The sequence below is a fragment of the Chanodichthys erythropterus genome, chromosome 1 (assembly GCF_024489055.1).
Source record: "Chanodichthys erythropterus isolate Z2021 chromosome 1, ASM2448905v1, whole genome shotgun sequence".
Lineage (NCBI taxonomy): Eukaryota > Metazoa > Chordata > Actinopteri > Cypriniformes > Xenocyprididae > Chanodichthys > Chanodichthys erythropterus.
The window spans coordinates 15,146,350-15,168,044 of record NC_090221.1 but is presented as its reverse complement, the minus strand read 5'-3'; the positions used below and the strand labels follow the sequence as shown (position 1 = coordinate 15,168,044).

At 36.8% G+C, this 21,695-nt stretch overlaps 1 protein-coding gene across 1 annotated transcript; it reads right to left on the bottom strand.

The window, feature by feature from the left end:
- Positions 1-769: 769 nt before the first annotated feature.
- On the bottom strand, positions 770-15,399 carry slc7a11 (solute carrier family 7 member 11). Its single transcript, XM_067381060.1, has 12 exons — positions 14,948-15,399; positions 10,901-11,027; positions 10,218-10,333; positions 9,960-10,085; positions 9,097-9,196; positions 8,976-9,020; positions 8,731-8,854; positions 8,038-8,141; positions 5,786-5,882; positions 3,631-3,780; positions 2,229-2,406; positions 770-1,910 (listed from the first exon to the last, which is right to left on the bottom strand). Exons 1-12 carry the CDS (start codon positions 15,231-15,233, stop codon positions 1,855-1,857), a joined length of 1,509 nt encoding a protein of 502 aa, XP_067237161.1. The 5' UTR covers positions 15,234-15,399; the 3' UTR covers positions 770-1,854.
- Positions 15,400-21,695: the final 6,296 nt, after the last annotated feature.

Below are 21,695 nucleotides of genomic sequence, written 5' to 3'. Positions count from 1 at the left end.
AACAGCAGACTCTGTGAAGTAAGACCTGTTCATTGATCAAAATCCTCAGAGTGACACAAGAACACATTTTCTGCTTTCAACGTGATATTTCCTGTCATGTCCAGTCTACGGCCCACTATTCACAAATACCTTCTAACCACTGTCAGGTGATGTCTGAACACTGTATGGTCCAGATTACAACTTTCTGAGTTTTGAATGGGATTAGACTGTAATTCTTGCAGGGAAGAACTGCTCATCCTAAATTTTGACTTCCATAGGTGAAACCTTTTGAATTTGAAGATTAAGGAATATTGTACATAATTTGTCCCCAGGCAAACATTTAAGTGTCTTCTGTTGCTTCCGAAGGGCAGTACTACAAAAAAAAAAAAAATTGGACATCTTTATCCTGTTCAAAAGTTTTCACCCCCCGGATCTTAATGCATCATGTTTCCTTCTGGAGCATCAGTGAGTGTTTGAACCTTTTTTAATAGTTGTGTTTGAGTCCCTCAGTTGTCCTCAGTGTGAATAGATGGATCTGAGAATCATACAGTCACTGCTGGAAGGGGTTCAGATATGCAAAAGATGCTGGAAATCTGAAGAATTTTCGGATCTGGAGGATTTCTCAGGATAAATAAGGGACTCATGATGAACAACCATCACAAAACAATATATATATATATATATATATATATATATATATATATATATATATATATATATATATATATATATATATATATATATATACAGTATGTATGCAAAAATTCAAGAATATGCAAAAATAGCCGAGATAAAGGGAAATATTTATTTAATTTGGTAGAATTGGTCATACAAAGTTTGCTTACTGCTTTACAAAAGTTGTTTCTACTGTAGTAGTCAGTATAGTTTTACAAAATATGCTGTACAAAAATATACCAGTGAATGTAAAATTACCGCAAACACTTAACAATAATAACATAATACTGATTTAATTAAAACACAGACATAATCAAGTAGGCAGGTGTCCGACAGGATATATGTGGGTGATTTAGTATTCAAACACGTACATTGTTAATGTGCAAAATCATTGCTGGCAATTCATTTGGGAGTAAACTGATTACAAATAAGATTAATTTTCAAGCTGAATGGGTATTTACAGTAAGTTGTCAATTGCTTAAAAGGCAATTCTGGAGCGATAATCAACATAAATTAGTGCACTGTGGGGTTCTCCTGCATGGTACAATAAAACAGCATTATAGGCAGTAAAATACCAGATTATCCAGTGTATCGTAATACAGAAATATCACTGTAGTGTATGTGATGTCCTATACAAGACAGTACAAGCCATTTTTCAGTGTTTTCATGTACAGTCATGTCAGTATAACACAATTTCAAATATCTCAGCAATTAAGGAGAGTGAAACATTATGTCCTAATTCCTGTCTGAGCCCATTGTTGAGTCATCCCTCAGTGGAATCACTTGTTATAATGTATGTGGCATTGACGTGTATAAAGATATAGCAGTGCAAAATGAATAAGTGGCCAAGGTTCTAAAACACAACAGGTGATATGCATGGACTTTATGTCAGTCACGTTAGGGGATTCACTGCACTGGAAGATGAATAATATGTTGAAATGACAGTGTTGTGTCTCTTTCTCAGGTGGACTGAGGCAGAGACATTTTTAGAGATTGTTTTTGCTCATTTTTGGATGTACAACAGCAGTAGGTCTCAACTGGCTTTTCTACAGTTGGTTTTATTATTTGGATTTACTATTGTTTTCTCCCTGTTGTCAATCAGAACAGACTTTGTTCATGACCTACCAGTTGAGAACTAGATACTGCAGATACTATATAGACACAGCCACACATACATGCACAGAGAAAAAAGGATAAAGGTCATTGCTCTGCAGGAACCACCTCTAGGATGATCTGTAGCGATCTGTTCACAGAGTCTGAGAAACACAAGGGAAACAAACAATTAGCCAGCTTTACTAATTGGCATATGTTGTATGATATTACCATAATCTGTATGATGTGATGTGGAATATATTTCCATATGTTCCATCATCTGTGCATAATAAGGATTTTTTTATTCATTTCCAGAAAATATATTTCCAAGAGTTTAACACCTTGGTCATATAATCAAAAATTGGCATGGTATAGTCATTATAATAATCATTCATGTGTAACTAGACAAGAAATGATTTTCACACATATTCAGAAGTTTTACACTGTTGCCTTTTGACATTTGCATTTATGTAACCTCTGACCTGAGAATTTCTGGAACCATTTGGGTTTTCTTTCGATGTATATGAATATGTAGTATGCAGGGATGCCTGTAAGAGAGATGGCAAAGCCAATCCCAGTATTAACTGGATCCGAATATAGAGAAAGGAAGACCATGAAGAAACAGGTGAAGGAGAAAACAGCAGGGATTATAATGGGAACCTGTGAAAGAGAAAAATACAGAGAAAAAGAGATTAAAGGTTTGGTATTCTTTGGAGTTTGGAAAGAGCAATAAACTGCAAGTGTCGAGAATGTATGTATAAATGGAAGTCTGTTCCTCATAAATCATAGGACTTCAGAAGACTTGGAATATAGTGAATAGGCCACTTTTATGATTCTTATGGTGCTTTTGTGCCCTTTTTGAAGGGTATGCCTGTTTATTGTGACCTGTTTTGAAGACAATCATATGGGTTTGAAGCGTCTTGAGTGTGAATTTTCATTTCCTTTAAACTACATGTTTGGACCTGTGTCAGGGATATCTGTAAAATCTTCAGTTTTCTATCTAACGGATCCATGGCCATATCCATGGTTAAATCATCACTTATTTCTACAGGTGTCCCACAGGGATCAGTCCTGGGTCCTTTATTATTCCTCTCAAACTCGTAGATCATCGTACATTCTCCTTAGTTCTTACTCGCATGCGTTTGGCTTCTATGGGATCTCGAACTTTTAGCTATGCTGCTCTTCATCTGTGGAACTTCCACATGACATTCGCAATAGTGACTCTTTCCCTATTTTTAAATCTCGTTTGAAAACCCATCTTTTTAGGCAGGCATGCAGGTGACATTTTATATGTAACCCTAGTTTTTGTTGTTGTTGTTGTTACTTTTTAATTGTTGCATGCAAATTTTTTTATGTGTTCTATCTGCTTGTAAGGTGTCCTTGAGTGTCACGTAAGGCGCCCATAAATAAAATTGATTATTATTATTATTATTATTATTATTATTACTATATCATGAATTTAATTTTCATACTTATACCAAACCTGTTCTAGTGTGATCAGCTATACTTTTTCATTATGACAAACTAAATACTTAGATAAGACTAAAGAAAAGAGAGCATTTACTTGTGCATAAAATCACAAAAAATCTGATTGGTTTTGTCCATGGTTATTTCACAGTATATTGGACACTCAGTTGGACACTCAACTACCAGTTGATTAATCCCAGAAAAAGGGCCCCTGGAGCAACCTAAGATTAAGTGGATAAAATAACAAAGTGACAGACTACAATTGAGATCTCAATAGCTTTCCAACACTTGGCTCACCTCTCCTAACCGACGCCTTAGAATTAAATCTAACGTGTTTTCTTAACCGCTAGAAATTTAACCATTATATTACATTACAGATATGAGGTAATAGGCTGCCAGCACAGAAAAGAGGGTCACCTTAAAAGGCCGTGGCATATCAGGGCGTGTATATCGCAGGTAGATGAGGCCGACTACGGCTACCCCGATGAAAAACCAGCGTAGGAAGCTCATAAAGTTCAGCAGGCTGTAGATGTCCCCTAAGAATAGGATCAGTAGTGTGATCGGATACTGAAAGAAAGACAAGCACTTTTAGAAAGTCATAGAAAAAGGGGTGTAGGCATGAAAATTACTGGTATAGTAAATTAAAAGTTATATGTTATATACAGTGGGTACGGAAAGTATTCAGACCCCCTTAAATTTTTCACTCTTTGTTATATTGCAGCCATTTGCTAAAATCATTTAAGTTCTTTTTTTTCCTCATTAATGTACACACATATTGACAGAAAAAATACAGAATTGTTGACATTTTTGCAGATTTATTAAAAAAGAAAAACTGAAATATCGCATGGTCCTAAGTATTCAGACCCTTTGCTCAGTATTTAGTAGAAGCACCCTTTTGATCTAATACAGTATTTTTGGGAAATATGCAACAAGTTTTTCACACCAGGAATTGGGGATCCTCTGCCATTCCTCCTTGCAGATCCTCTCCAGTTCTGTCAGGTTGGATGGTAAAGCCATTCTTTGGTGGACAGCCATTTTAGGTCTCTCCAGAGATGCTCAATTGGGTTTAAGTCAGGGCTTTGGTTGGGCCATTCAAGAACAGTCACGGAGTTGTTGTAAAGCCACTCCATTGTTATTTTAGCTGTGTGCTTAGGGTCATTGTCTTGTTGAAAGGTAAACCTTCGGCCCAGTCTGAGGTCCTGAGCACTCTGGAGAAGGTTTTCGTCCAGGATATCCCTGTACTTGGCCGCATTCATCTTTCCCTCAATTGCAACCAGTCGTCCTGTCCCTGCAGCTGAAAAACAGCATGATGCTGCCACCACCATGCTTCACTGTTGGGACTGTATTGGACAGGTGATGAGCAGTGCCTGGTTTTCTCCACACATACTGCTTAGAATTAAGGCCAAAAAGTTCTATCTTGGTCTCATCAGACCAGAGAATCTAATTTCTCACCATCTTGGAGTCCTTCAGGTGTTTTTTAGCAAACTCCATGCGGGCTTTCATGTGTCTTGCACTGAGGAGAGGCTTCCGTCGGGCCACTCTGCCATAAAGCTCCGACTGGTGGAGGGCTGCAGTGATGGTTGACTTTCTACAACTTTCTCCCATCTCTTGACTGCATCTCTGGAGCTCAGCCACAGTGATTTCTGGGTTCTTCTTTATCTCTCTCACCAAGGCTCTTCTCCCCCGATAGCTCAGTTTGGCCGGACGGCCAGCTCTAGGAAGGGTTCTGGTCGTCCCAAACATCTTCCATTTAAGGATTATGCAGGCCACTGTGTTTTGTAACCTGGGCCAGATCTGTGCCTTGCCACAATTCTGTCTCTGAGCTCTTCAGGCTGTTCCTTTGACCTCATGATTCTCATTTGCTCTGACATGCACTGTGAGTTGTAAGGTGTGTGGCTTTCCTAATCAAGTCCAATCAGTATAATCAAACACAGCTTGACTCAAATGAAGGTGTAGAACCATCTCAAGGATGATCAGAAGAAATGGACAGCACCTGAGTTAAATATATGAGTTTCACAGCAAAGGGTCTGAATACTTTGGACCATGTGATATTTCAGTTTTTCTTTTTTAATAAATCTGCAAAAATGTCAACAATTTTGTTTTTCTGTCAATATGGGCTGCTGTGTGTACATTAATAAGGAAAAAAAATGAACTTAAATGATTTTAGCAAATGGCTGCAATATAACAAACAGTGAAAAAATTAAGGGGGTCTGAATACTTTCCGTACCCACTGTAAGTTACATGAGTTAATATTTATGCATATGTAAGTTTTTTTTTTTTTTTTTTAATGTCATATTTTGTATTTGTACAAGTAAATTTTATATTCTTTATTTTTTCCTTTTAGGATCATATTACAATAATCAATTTCATAAGTAATATGTTTTTGTTTATTTTGAAACTTTCAAATGTCTGTATAGGCCTAGACTGCAATTATAAGTGTTTTTTATCACTTAACATTGACACTTGAAATGCTCAATATGTGGAAAGAAAGGAAGCTGCAAACAGGTTTTGTTCAGCTGAAAAGGAGTTGGAGGTGACTGTTGAGTGGGACTGGTGTGTGTCTATGACTCACCAGGACAATCACAGCAGGTAATGGCGTGTGTCGGCGTATGTGAATCATAGAGAGAACTTCAGGAAGCTGACCTTCTCGAGAGGCCACATAGAACATTCTGTGAAAGAGAAACACAATGCTAAAACATTTTAAAACATCCACTGCCAAAATAAAAAAAACAAGACATACAATAGTCGATGTTCTGAAACTTTAAAGGATTTGAAATTAAAAACAAAAAAAATGTTAAAGCCTAAAACAATGAACCAACAATTGTTGGGCATTTGAAAAATAATATAAAAATCATATATTCTCATGGCAATTCTTGGGTTAGTTCACCCAAAAATGACAATTCTTTCATTAATTACTCACCCTCATGTCATTCCACACCCGTAAGACCTTTGTTCATCTTCGGAACACAAATTAAGATATTTTTGATGAAATCTGAGAGGTATATGATTCATCCATAGACAGCAATTTAACCACAACTTTCAAGGTCAAGAAAGGTACTAAAGACATCATTAAAAGAGTTGACATGACTGCAGGGGTTCAACCTTAATTTTATGAAGTGATGAGAATATATTTGAAAATAATGAGTTTATTCAACAATATCTTCTCTTCTGTGTCATTCTCATATGCTGTTTACACCTAGCGCTTCCAGGTTCTATGTCAGAACGCCGACTCATTATTGGCCGGCTCTTGCGTCAGCATAACACGAATGCAATGTGCTGTTCACGTGAACAGCATCTGCCAATACTGAGCCGCCGTTCTTACGTAGAAACTGGAAGCGCCAAACCTGAACAACGTATGCAAATGACACAGAAGAGAAGATAAGTTATTTCTGTTTTGTTTTGGGGCACAAAATGTATTCTCATCGCTTCGTAAAATTAAGGTTAAACCACTGTAGTCACGTCGACTGTTTTAACAATGTCTTTAGTACCTTTCTAGACCTTGAAAGTGGTGGTTAAATTGCTGTCTATGGATGAGACACATACCTCTCAGATTTCATTAAAAATATTTTCAATTGTGACCCTGGCACACAAAACCAGACATAAGTTGCACAGGTACAGTTGCAAGAAAAAGTATGTGATCCACTTGCAGAATCTGTGAAAATGTGAATAATTGTAACAAAATAAAGGAGCTAATACAAAATGCATGTTATTTTTCATTTAGTTTTATTTATTGAGGGACTCAAACACAACTATTAAAAAAGGTTCAAACATTCACTGATGCTCCAGAAGAAAACACGATGCATTGAGAGTCAGGGGGTGAAAACTTTTGAACAGGATAAAGATGTCCAAATTTTTGTTATTTTGTTTAAATATACATTTTTTTTTTTTTTTCATTTAGTACTGCCCTTCAGAAGCAACAGAAGATACTTTCATATTTCCCGTAAGACAAATTAAATACAATTCACCTTGATCTTCAAATTCCAAATGTTTTCACTCCCCATCTATTAATGCATCATGTTTCCTTCTGGAGCATCAGTGAATGTTTGAACCTTTTTTAATAGTTGTGTTTGAGTCCCTCAATTGTCCTCAGTGTGAAAAGACGGATCTCAAAATCATTCAGTCACTGCTGTAAAGGGTTCAAATATGCAAAAGATGGTGGAAAACTGAAGAATCTGCAGGACCTGGAGGATTTTTCTGAAGAACAGAGCTCAGAACAAACAAGAGACTCATGAAGAACCATCACAAAACAAACAAACAGTAGATCATCAGGTAACCACACACAGTATTGAGAATCAATGGTTCACATACTTATGAATGGGGTTATTTTAATACATTCAGCTATTTTTTTGTCTTTTGGATTATATGTAAACATCTTTTATGTAAAATATCTTACTCAGGAGAGTACTAAATGAAAAATAACATGCATTTTGTATTATATCCTTTATTTTGTTAAAATTATTCACATTTTCACAGATTCTGGAAGTGGTTCACATACTTTTTCTTGCAACTGTATAAATCTCAATTTCAAAAAATTGACCCTTATGACTGGTTTTGTGGTCCAGGGTCACATTTGTGTTCTGAAGATGAACAAAGATCTTACGGGTGTGGAACAACATGAGGGTGAGTAATTAATAACAGAATTTTCATTTTTTGGGTGAACTAACCCTTTAAGTATTTTACATTTTGGTGAATTGGTGGCTAATTCATATGAATTTGTGCAAAAAATAATTAAGCTTGTTCCCTAGTTTCCCTATAACCATTATCACTCTAAGTTTGACTTTAGAAAAAGTCAGGTAATCTGAGACTCAAAACTGAGACGCACACCTTGAGATGGCAAATAGGCATCCGTTCATGGACCCAAAGCAAGACAGAGCTACAAAAATGGGAACTGCAAATGAGAAGTTTCCCATCAGCTTCTCTGCAAAAGTCTGTTGGGGAGGGAAAGATGGATGGATAGAGAGGAAAGAGATTAAAAGAGAGTGGATGGAAGTGAGAAAATAGAACTCATTTTGTGAAACAAATAGGAAAACAACATTGATCTTCAATTTTTAGACTTGTTAGTGTTTATGAATAATCAGTGCAGTAAAAAGGCTATATTTTCCATAAAAATGTGAGAGACGCAACATGAAACAGGCTCTAAATTAATGCATTACAGATATCTAACAAGATGAGAAAGCTTTTAGAGTAGTTCAGAGCCTAGCTGGAGATCTCTGCGCACAGATTCTGGTGCTGTCAGTTATTTGTGAGAGATATATGATTACTCCAGCAGAGAAACAGACAGGCATGCAGAGCCACTGGCTTTATGTAATCACATTTACTTTGGGGAGGAGGAAGGTGTTGACTATTACAGTCACTACTGCAAATTGCTTAATCTTGTTTAAAAAGCTGGTATGCTTTTCTCTTCTGTCTTTCTTTCTTAAAATGTTTCATTTAAAAAACATTTCACTAAAAACATTGGGATCTTGGATATTATTAATGAAGAAGTTTTGAGATAGAGCCAGACAAGGAGTGACCCACCACAGCCACGGCATTGGAGGCTAACAGCTCTTCTGCTGACATCACGGTGTAATACGCCACGTTTGTCAGTGTGTAACAGATCATTACTATCACCATGGAGATGCAGATGGCAAGAGGCACTGTCCTGGGGAATGGAAATTAACACACAAGTCATCACTGCCGTTTGGTTTGCCATGGTAGAAACAGCTGAATTAAACATCAAACCCTTCCTACAGAAATCATATTTGTTATATCCTATCACTAACCTCTCAGGATTCTCCACCTCCTCAGTCACAAAATTCAAGTAAAACCTGTAAGAGGCCAGACATGTATTAAAAGACTCAATTGGCATTATCGGATTTGTGTGGAATAAGAAGGAGGGCTCACCATCCAGCATAGGCATACATTCCTGAGTAGAAGGCAAGAGGAAGTCCTGTCAGGTCTGCTGTGTTGACCTCAAATGCATTCTCAAAGTTTTTGGTCTCCCCTGCAGATGTAACCAGTGGCAAATGATTAGCATTATGGTAAGCTAACACAGCCTGATGTTCTCTATAATTTTAGGTTTACATCACCTCAGGGCTTCCAGTGGGGAGACCTGAGGTGACATCAGCAGGGAGAGCAGGAGAAGTTTTAAATCAACACACATTGAAATTATGGATAAAAAAAAGGTCTAAAATCCATCAGGAGCCTAAATTAGGAAAATGAGTAGGGGAAATGTGCAAAAAGTAAAGGTATGTATGCAGCTATCCTTCATCTCATAATGAGTATAATATTATGTTATGTTTTTACTGTGCAGTTGTGCAGTTTTGGGGATTTATGGCATTTTTATTTGCCTCAATTTGTAATTATTTAAATATTCATTTCTATGAAAAGCAACTTTTTAAAAAAAAGATTTTTCAATTTATTTCATGGTGATAACATGAAAATGTGCCATGGTTTATAGAATATAGGTTTATAGATGGTTTATAGAATCCTTATTGTAACAATTTAACATTTTAGTTGTTTTGTTTTTTGTTTTGTTTTGTTTTTGTATTTAAAAGGCCTATAGATGTCATGAAAATCTGTGATCCATTTTAGCGGAAGTGAGAGACTGTAAGTTTTGAATGCTTATATCTCCTAAATGCGAGTTTTGTCATTGTTTTGGAACACTCCAGCTTATTCATAACCTTAAGGCTAACATATTCATACTAAAAGCTAAAAAAAAAAAAACTCTTATTCAAGAAGCCAGAAGCATAATATAAACTAAATACCTTTGAAGAGTAGATATAATCCTGGAACAATGATAATGGCTATGGCAAGCAGCTTGCTGAAGGTGAGGAAGATCTGGAGTCTGGCAGTCCAGCTTACACTCATGCTGTTTAGATACATTACCATGGCTGTGATGAAAAGGAATATACAATATCTCAAAATTAATATGGCACACATAAACCAGGCCGTAAAGACGGTATATATTCACACTGTAATCAAGCAGCCTAAATATATAAATATATAAATTTGCTCAAGCTTACTGATTCCGATTGCTGTGGCCAATTTAACGGCAATCTCAGGAACTCCACATGGCATGAAGATGGGCTCTAAAATATAGCGGCCAAATGCCAGAGCGATCACAGCCAAACCTGCAGGTCTTCAAGATGAGAAAATTATCTCTGAGCACTCTGTGTACTGTACTGAACATCTTGTAATCATTCATAAAACACTGTTCCAAAGTAAGGTAGAAGTAGTAGTAATCTTTGTGATAAATCATGATTGTAATAGAACATCTTTTCTTGATTTTTTTTTTTTTTTTTCTGTTAAAATCAGTGAACAAGTCCCCTACAAAATCTGAACTGAACCTTTCCCATGAACATGTTTTGTGCTTACTGTACAGCATGAAGCTTGATTGCTTTCAAACTACACCTACAGATGTTACTCCTGGTGGTTTTGTGATTATTACATATGAACCTGGACTAAATCCAGCCTTTGATCCTTTGCATGAGAGCCTCCACAATGGCTTGTTCATTGTCATAAGGCACTTTATCTCTGGTTTTTATTCCATGCCTACTGGAGCCAAGTAGTAATATTGAGAGATAACCTTTGTTGGGGAGAGTTTGCTTGTGTTTATTTGGGGCGTTGAAGGGATTGTGTTTGTTTATTCTGGCAGTGCCCCAAAGAACTGACAATGAAGACGGTGGATGAATGAGGATTTACTGACCTTATGGCAATCATGTCAGCCCACAATCGCACAAAAGCCACTTGTGGACCAAACGCCTCCAGAATGTATGTGTAATGGCCGCCAGACTTTTTAATAGAGGTACCCAGCTCAGCATATGATAGAGCACCTGAAAGGGACAAAAGCAACAACTAGTTAGGAAAAATTAAGGCGAATACCTTTTATACTTTTGCAAAATGAGGTGACAGTGGCTGGACAAAGCCCAGTTGTGACGAGCAAGTGCCATAACTATTCAGAAAGGTGACGAGATTTGCACAACACCTGCAAAGCAACCCTAAAGGCACATGGTTAAGTCATTTCATTAAGACCATCTGTTCTCTCTCAGAGAGTGCAGTTACACAAGCTCTTTATAGTTCTATGCATTTTAACATTTTAATGAATACTCTGTTCGAATCAAAGCCACTCGCAGCCCTTGACTTGTGAGCTTCAAAAGGTAAATGTAAAGAGAGTTCTAAGGCCCACCAGAAGAGTTCAGAATGCAGATTTGAACTCTCTCTCTGAGAGAAATTGTGGATGAATGGACAGGTTTTTTTTAATCGGCAGCTCAGCTTTTCCTCAAAGCCTGCGGGCTGCGACACACAAAAGAAAGCTGACAAGTGTGAAATGACTCCTGGCATACACATGAATAAACAAACTGTCAAACAATGCTCTTCTTATACACAAACTAATTCTTCTTTGACACACACACAAAGCCATCAACCTCCACGGTGTCAGACCGCGCTCTCCTCACCATCAAAGTGCGGCGTAAGACAATATCAGCCTCTATCATGCACGGACACACACATTAAGCATTAGAGGGGGCCTCTTATCAGGTTCTTCCCGCATAGCCTGAAATTCTTGCTTGGCGACTATCAGAAAAACCTGATCCTTTTCAATATAGTGTTTATAGCAGAGTTTGCAAACAATTTGGGTTGATGAAAAGCCAATAATTAGTTAAATCATGAAAGTATGTAATTAAAATAAATAAATAATAGAAAATAAAAGCAATTAAAAATATAGCTGCAAGCAGCAATTACGGGGCCAAGCACAAAAACGGCACAAGAAGCCAGCCAACATGGCTGGGAGCATCAGACTAACTGCAACAGTGAACTATTAAAGATCTATTAAGATCATTTTAGGCAAAAGAACTGAAAAATTATATATACTGTCAAAAGTAAGGATTTACTGGTTCATCACTTTTGACCAATAGGTGGCGCTGTGTCCAAATTGTTGTAGTGTGGTCAGTCTTTGGTGTCAATATGTCAAAGTATTGCAGAGATACAGTTTCAAGAGTGGGTTTTGCATCATGCCTCAAATTCATTGCTCCGGTATATGAAAACAGTTTGATGTATCGACTTGAAATCCATAACTTTTTGTCGGCATGGTCTGAAGATGATACAGTTAGATTTTGGTGAAACATTGGAGCAACGGTCTGGGAGGATTTCGAAAAAGTAGGTTTTTAATGAAAAACAATATGGCGGACAGAAAGTTCAACCGAATATGACAAATTTGATATCTATGTTCTCAGAATGACCCAAGAAATCTACTGAGACAGTTTCATTACAATCAGTTAATATAGTCAAAAGTTATTAACATTTGTGTAAATTCTGTCTAACTTTTGACCACAAGGTGGCGCTGCGCGAAAACTTTTTGAGTAGTGTCAGGGCATTGTCCTGATGACCCATACCGAGTTTAGTAACAATACGCTAATGCGTTCGTAAAATACAGCATTTTAGCACAAAATTCAAAATGGCCAATATGGGAAAATTGGTTATCATTCGACTCGGCATGATGCCTCAAATCCAACAAGAAATATATGATTTTTGGACAAACCTATCAAAAGTTATAAGCAAAAATATCAATTTGTGTCTGGTATCTCCGGACCAGAAGGTTGCGCTGTGCCGAAACGCTGCATGTTGCAAAGCGTTGCGGAGATACAGCCTTACGTCTGTTTTTGCAAGCATTATGTACAATTCGTTCACATGTTTTTAGAAAACGGTTTGAGGAATCGACTTGAATTCCATAACTTTTTGTCGGCATGGTCTGAAGATGATCTGGTTCAATTTTCATGAAAATCGGAGTAACGGCCTAGGAGGAGTTAATTTTTCTGAAAATTCAAAATGGCGGAAAAATTTTCATGATGGAAAATGACGTCATAGGATGACCCAAGAAATCAGAGGAAAAAAAAAAATATTTTGTTTCTAACCCTTACGGTTCAAAAGTTATTAACATAAACATGAGTGCAACTTTGGACTGCTGGTGGCGCTAGAGGGATTGAGTTAGATACTCCAAATTTACTATGGACATAGTTCAGACTGTCCTCTAACTGTGTGGAAAATTTCACAACTTTTTACCATACGGTTCTATGGGCTGCTATAGACTTCCAGAGCGGAAGAAAAAGAATCAAAAATAAAAAGAAATCTAACGATTACAATAGGTGCCTACTCACCTTCGGTGCTTGGCCCCTAATAAAACATGTACTAAAAAGATGAAATATCTGCATGTCATGTAACCATTAACCAACATCAGAGAACTGTGTACATGCAAAAATGTTACCAAATACTGCATGATTCATTCAAAGAATACTTTTCAGTTTGATGTAATAGGATCATGAGCTTTGAGCTAGTAGAATATAAACTGTACTTTGTGATTAATGGGATTTTTTTTTTTTTTTAGGGAAATGGCTTATCTGACTCAGAGTTGCCTAACTTGTCTAAATAATTTTGCAAATGTACACAATGAGCAACTTAAGCAAGACAGTCCTTTCCATCTGCTATTTGAAAAAAGGCAGCTTTATCCACAGTGCCAAATTTTCAAATGTGATTACAATCATCCAGTTCTCCAATTTTTATTTTTTATTTTTTCTGTCTCTGTAGCTTTAATTAGCGGTACTCTTATACTCTTACAGTCATTCAGGAACAAGGTGAGTTAAGGGATAGTTCACCCAAAAATGAACATTTTGTCATCATTTACTCACCCTAATTTTGTTCCAAACCTGTATGAATTTATTTCTTCATTTGAACACAAAAGATGATATTTTAAAGAATGTTGGTAAACAGACAGTTGACATTAGGCATTGACTTCCTTGACTAGTATTTTTTTTTTCTTACTATGGAAGTCAATGGCTATCGTCAACTGTTTGATTACCAACATTCTTTAATCTTCTTTTGTGTTCAACAGAAGAAATAAACAGGTTTGGAACAATTTGAGGGTGAGTAAGTGAAATTTGTTACATTTTTGAGTGAACTATCCCTTTAAGGAGAGCAAAATAAAGAGCACTAAGCAAGTGTAAGAGTGCACAGACAACCTGACCCTTAGTTCACCCACAATATTAGAATTCTGCCATCATTTATTCACCCTCATGTCTTTTAAAACCTGTATATCTTTCTTTAAACTGTAGAATACAAAAGAAGAAGTTTAGCAGAATGTTCAAGCTGCTGATTACAGTAAATGTGAATGTGGACCATAACAAACTAGTCAATATTTTTAGTGAATAATGGCTTAAGTTTCACTCTGTTCTTCACACAAAGCTATCAGGAGACTTGAATTTAAAGTGTCTTTTTGTCTCTTTTGGACAGCCCCTTGTCCCAATACACTTTCATTGTGTGGAAGAGAACAGCTGTGACCTGCTAAACGTCTCCTTTGATGTCCCTTGAAAAAGATGTTTGGAATGTCATGAGACTAAAGAAAATGACAGAATTTTCATTTTTGAGTCAACTATCCTTTTAAGAACACATTTCAATGAGTAAAGTGGTGTGTCCTAATGAATGACTATGACGTCAGTGGTGCTGTTAGGTAAGCCACGATTTCACCGCAAACAAACTGTTAAGTCAGCGTCTGTACAGTTCCTCAGATTCTAATTAAAATGCAACTGTTGATTCTATCAGGAACTAAGAATGTCGATTTGTGCCAGATAAGTTGGTGAGATATTTAGATTATTTGTCAAAACTGTATAATATGTGTGGAAAAATAATGTGATCCTGTGTGTGTGAGAGCATATGCATATGTTAACATGCTCATGTTTGCATATGTGTTATGTGTGACACTCACCAAAAAGAGAGAGAATCCCACAGGCAATCCACACCACCAGTGACATTCCCACACTGCCCGAGTTCTTCAGAATTCCCTTCGGAGAGATGAATATTCCCGCTCCGATGATCGTCCCAATGATAATAGAGATTCCTCGGAGCAAGGTCACCTTCTTTCGCAGTTCCACCTTCTCCTCTGGGTTTCCGGCATGGTGGTCTCCATTTGATTTTAGAGGATCTTTCTCTCCAAAATTACTTGGAGTCGGATCCCCTTTGGGATGTGGAACTGACACAGTCCTTCTGGGCATTTTGTTCGTTCACTCACAAAAACACACACATTGACTCTCTCACTCACAGTGTAGTGTGTCTCCGCTTGCCAGTGGCACATGAAAGGCCTGAGTGGAAGGTGTTCTCAAAGTAAAGCAAACTTCTGATACGCTGTGACGAGTCTAAACAAATACAATGTGAAGTGGCCTCCTCTTTTTTTCTCTCTCACTGGCCTTTTTAGTGTCTCAAACACTCCCCCTTTTCTCTCCTTTACTGTTTGTCTTCCTCTTTTCATCTCATCCTGTAATTTACTGCGTATTATTTGAGTACAAGGGTGTTTCTTGTTGTGGTTAGTGTAGCCCCGAGTCACGATGCCTCAGCAGTAGTATCCAATTCTCACATTTCCTCATGTGACATGCTGATCATACAAAGGCATTGAGCACTCACTTTAAACACTTGCTGTTTTCTCGTGTTCTTTCAAAAGCCCAGTTTCACTGCACTTGTTATAGACGTGTTCTGATTTGCAAGTGAGCCAATGATGGGCTGATAACAAACTCCTGTTTCCAGGATTGTGGACTGACTATGTGATCTTTTTTGTCATAAAACTGAATCTAGGTCAAACCACATGGCATTAGTATGAGTTACTGTACGGGTGTGTGTGTGTGAGAGAGTGAGAGAGATAGAGGGGAAAAGTAAGTGTGTGTGTTTCCAGACAAAGCCATTTTAGCCAAGTCTGATACAGTGTTCTGTAAATAAGAATGAAGATGGGGGGAAGCTGATGTAACATTACATCAGATCAGCCACTCAATAGATTCAGTGTTGTGGAACCATTTGCAACTTTTCACATCATAGTCAAATTTTAGAACCTGAAATATGTCACAAAAATTAAAACATTATGACTGTGCAAAAATTACAATTAGTTGAGACTTCACTTTTGTAATTATTCATCTGTAATAACTTTCTTTTGTGGGTATGTGTTTCACTCTTTAAAAAGTAAAAAAAAAAACAATGCTGCAGGAGAAACTTTTATGTTTTTTTAATTATGCAAAAATAATGAATGTAAATTGCTGAATAAATAAATGTTTTCATAATTGTAATCATATTTTTTTATTATATACATATGTTTTAAAGTAATATACATATGTTCTAAATTTTAGGGTTTAACTTTTTTTTTTTTTCAGTGTTTTTCATAGAGGTTTCTTGTGCTCACCAAGGCTGCATTTATTTGATCAAAAATACAGTAAAAACAGTAATATTGTTAGATATTACATTTTAAAGGTGCCCTAGAACTTTTTTTAAAAAGATGTAATATAAGTCTAAGGTGTCCCCTGAATGTGTCTGTGAAGTTTCAGCTCAAAATACCCCATAGATTTTTTTAAATACATTTTTTTAACTGCCTATTTTGGGGCATCATTAAATATGAGCCGATTTATGCTGTGCGGCCCCTTTAAATGCTGACGCTCCATTTTTAATTAATTTTTTTTAACTGCCTATTTTTGGGCATCATTATAAATGAGCCGATTCAGGGCTACTGGCCCTTTAATTCTCGTGCTCCACGCCCACGGAGCTCGTGCTTGCCTTGAACAGTGCATAAACAAAGTTTACACAGCTAATATAACCCTCAAATGGATCTTTACAAAGTGTTCGTCATGCATGCGGCATGTATGCGTTGGATTATGTGAGTATTGTATACTGTTATATTGTTTACATTTGATTCTGAATGAATTTGAGGCTGTGCTCCGTGGTTAACGGCTAATGCTACACTGTTGGAGAGATTTATAAAGAATGAAGTTGTGTTTATGAATTATACAGACTGCAAGTGTTTAATAATGAAAATAGCGACGGGTCTTGTCTCTGTGAATACAGTAAGAAACTATGGTAACTTTAACCACATTTAACAGTACATTAGCAACATGCTAACATGCAACGAAACATTTAGAAAGACAATTTACAAATATCACTAAAAATACCATGATATCATGGATCATGTCAGTTATTATTGCTCCATCTGCCATTTTTTGCTATTGTTCTTGCCTGCTTACCTAGCATGATGATTCACCTGTGCAGATCCAGACGTTACTGGCTGCCCTTGTCTAATATCTTTCATAATGTTGGGAACATGGGCTGGCATATGCAAATATTGGGGCGTACACCCCGACTGTTACGTAACAGTCGGTGTTATGTTGAGATTCGCCTGTTCAATGGAGTTTGAGACTCACTGTATGTCATTTCCATGTACTGAACTCTTGTTATTTGACTATGCCAAGATAAAGTCAATTTTTCATTCGAGGGCACCTTTAAAATAACTGTTTTCTATTTTAATATAAATTGTGAGTTAGCAGCAGCAATTACTGGACTCTTTAGTGTCACATGATCCTTCCCTTAATGTTCATGAAACTTTGTTATTCTTATTTTCAGTGTCGAAAACAGTTGTGCTGTTAGTTTTGTGGAAATCATGATACATTTTTTTCAGGGTTCATTAATTAGAAAGTTTTAAAGAAAACAGCATTTGTATAAGTCTGTTCTGTCACTTTTGAACAATAAAAATAAACTGTGGGTGTGTTATGGGGACAAAATGTCCCCACAAAGTTGTCAATATCTGAAACCCTTGGCTTTGTGGAGACATTTGTTGTCCCCATGAGGAAAACAGCTTATAAATTATACAGAGAGTTTTTTGAAAATGTAAAAATGCAGAAAGTTTTCTTTGATGGGTAGGTTGAAGGAATAGAATAGACAGTATGTACAGTATACAAATCTCTGTCTATGGAAAGTCCCCATAAAACACCCAAGGCCTTCTTGTAGTTCAAGGTAAAGTTGTATTACACTGTGGTACACAATGTGTAGTTTTTGAGAGAGAGAGAGAGAGAGAGAGAGAGAGAGAGAGAGAGAGAGAGAAACAGAGAGAGAGAGAAACTGTGAAAGGACACCGTAAAAGTAAACATATATACAGTATATTTGGACTAGTTTGCCATGGTGGAAAAAGAAAAGCAAGAATGATATTCTCAAGAAACATCTCTCCTGCATAGTCTAATAAACTATGATATGATGAAGGCGAGGAGAGATCATCATGGGACAAAAAGAGTCAACAGAGGAAATAAGAACATGTATCTAGTTTCAAATCTTTATCTCTAAGAATACAGATGTGCATTTCTAACAGTATTCAACAACATCCACACAGCTTGACATAAAGTCAGCAGACTAAAGGAGTCTTTCTCCATTGTGTATATGGATTTAAAGGGATAGATCACCCCAAAATTAAAATTCTGTCATTATTTACTTACACACATGACTCATGTTCATCTGTGGAACACAAAAGATATTTTGAAGAATGTTAGTAACACAGGAGTTCTGGTTATCAGTGACTTCCACTGAAACCTTCCTCAAAATGTCTCTAAGAAAAATCATAGTCAGTTTTGGCATCAGAGTGAGTAAGATTAAAAACTAAAATTAAGTCATTATTCTTTGAAAATCTTGACATGCAGCTGTCTTTGTCATATTTGAGACAAGCAGTGATGTCCAATTTATAAATTATTTTTTTTAATGCAATCTTTTCAATAGTTCTGCTGATTGGTCTGAATAATTTGTTCTTGAATCGAACTGATTTAGTTTTTGCTGACAATAACCAGTGGCAACTAGTGCTGTCAGTTGGTTAAAAAAAAAAAAAACTAATAAATTGCAATTTTTTCTGTAATTAACCGTGATTAATCACACCTAAACATTAAAGTTTTGAATATATTTTATATCATAATAATTTCGCATTTAATCTCCAAAAATCATGTTTTTATATGTCTATGTGGTGTTTTAAATATGCTTTGAGACAAACCATGTGTAAATTCTTAAGTCAATACCTGAGTACTTTGCTGAGTATTTTCTCCTTATAGCTGCAGTGAACCAAATACAGTCTCAAAAATGCAGTTTGAAATCGCTGGTGTTCCTTACATCACAAACTACCTTGAAAACAATCAAGTCAACATGCAGGCGGGCGGGCTTTAGCATGTCACTAACTATGCTCTGAAGCAAGGGAGTCTCAAGAGAAGTTAGATTAGTGTGCATTATGTATATATAATGTAAATTATGATGTTATGATAAACTATATGCCTTTCTAAGTTGTTCAAAGCATCTAAGGATACTGACTTTTAGAAGGCAGACTGTGGTTTTTGTAATATTAGCAACACATTATTAGCTGTTTGATAACCCAGTAACGCAAAAGGCTGATCATATTAATAGAGAATGTGAAGCTGCGTTACGCCGTTTTGCATGCCTCCATCTTAGAATGCAGTCCCTGTACAGTCCCTTTTGTTTTGTTTTTGCCTTTAATCCTTATTACAGTTCCAAAAGTTATTCAGTCAAGAGCAGTGATTGATCTTCTCTTTGTATTTTTTCTTTAGCATTAATGTCAGACAGCAGCAGGTTTATTAGGCTGCTGTCACTTTAAGACCTGCCACACATGATGCGAATCTGACACACATCTCATTTTCTCACAACTCTTTACTTTCATGACTTTTACGTTCACTATTTTTACAACTTTATTTAACTAATTTCAGACTGTGCTTACAAGGATACTCGTCAAAACAAGCATTTTGCCTTAATTTTGTGTTTTTGTCTGTTGGAGAGTGAAAGAGAGCTCAATGCTGTACTGGCACGCTGTTTGAATCAGCTTTCTATGTGTGTGTCACACAGACAGGAGATTCTGGGTTGGAGATTCACGCCAGTACCACATTGAGTTCTCTTTTGTGTCTTTTCACACTTCAATGATTAAAAGGCATTTGCTTGAATAATAGCGTATCATATAATGTAATGCTAGCCAAAGGACGATGGAAAAAAACAGATGCTGCGTTAATTGTGTTAAATATATTTATGCGTTAAACTAAAAAAAAAATGAATCGCAAAATTAAAGGGTTAGTTCACCCAAAAATTAAAATTCTGTCATTTATTACTTACCCTCATGCCGTTCCACACCCGTAAGACCTTCGTTAATCTTCGGAACACAAATTAAGATATTTTAGTTGAAATCCGATGGCTCCATGAGGCCAATGGGGTGCAATGACATTTCCTCTCTCAAGATCCATAAAAGTACTAAAAACATATTTAAATCGGTTCATGTGAGTACAGTGGCTCAATATTGATATTATAAAGCGACGAGAATATTTTTGGTGCGCCAAAATAAATAAATAAATAACGACTTATTTAGTGATGGCCGATTTCAAAACACTGCTTCAGGAAGATTCGGAGCATAAATTAATCAGTGTATCGAATCATGATTCAGATCGCGTGTCAAACTGCCAACGGCTGAAATCACGTGACTTTGGCTCTCCGAACAGCAGATTCGATACACAGATTCATTTGTGCTCCAAATCTTCCTGAAGCAGTGTTTTGAAATCGTCCATCACTAAATAAGTTGTTATTTTGGGGGGTTTTTGGCACTCCAAATATATTCTCGTTGCTTTATAATATTAATATTGAACCACTGTACTCACATGAACCGATTTAAATATGTTTTTAGTTTTTATGGATCTTGAGAGAGGAAGTGACATTGCTCCCTATGGAGGCCTCACGGACAGGGGCGGAGCCAGGGGGTGGCCAGGGGTGGCCGTGGCCACCCTTGGCCTAAGCTTGGCCACCCCTTTGGCCACCCCGCTCACAGCTGCTGTTTCTGTCTACTTTTTGTTGACAAGAATTGCGTTTATTTAAACACAGAACCGTCTCTTTAAGACCAAAAAACGGGAGACTTTTCAAACGCGCACTCCAACTTCGCCTCAGCGCGTCAAACGCGCGCGGAAATGATACAGGTGCCGAATGAGCTTCAGCAGAACAAGTGAACGGCGAACATTATATAGCTTACGTAAATGTTTCTCAACTGGTGGGTTGCAAGACCGCGCACTTTTCAATCACGCGCAAATACGGCGCGCTGTATAGGCCTATTACTCACTATAAATAGGCTAAAGCACAAAAGAAACTACGAGCATGCAACGTAATAGTTCTGTCGTCTATTTAGTCTAAGATTCTGCTATGTGAGATCACAGTATGGCACAAAATATGTAATTTTTTAATGCATAAATAAATGTGAGAACTGTGCATTTGTACTAGAATTGTCCTAATTTTGCAAACAAACAAAAATGTATCACATTTACATTCTGGCATTTATGTGCTGTTGACTTCTGCATCAGCAATATGGGAATTCAAAAGAGAATATTTTTACCCCTTTGTACTGAGTTTAGGTATGACAGAACTGTTGCAATTATTTATTTTGACAATATAGAAAGTTAAACATTTAGTGTTTACTTTTTTGGTTAGTTTTTGAAACAGACAAACTCAGAATTGTTGAAGTTCATTGATTATTCATAAAATTCAATGAAGGTTGAATAATCTTTGAACTACAGTATGTAGTTAGGCCTATCTGTCTCATCCATGAAGATGCAACAATGGAGAACAAGCTATTGGGGGTTTTGAGAACCTGAACTGACAGAACAAGGTAAAATTTAGCTATAGTGTGAGCCCCTTTA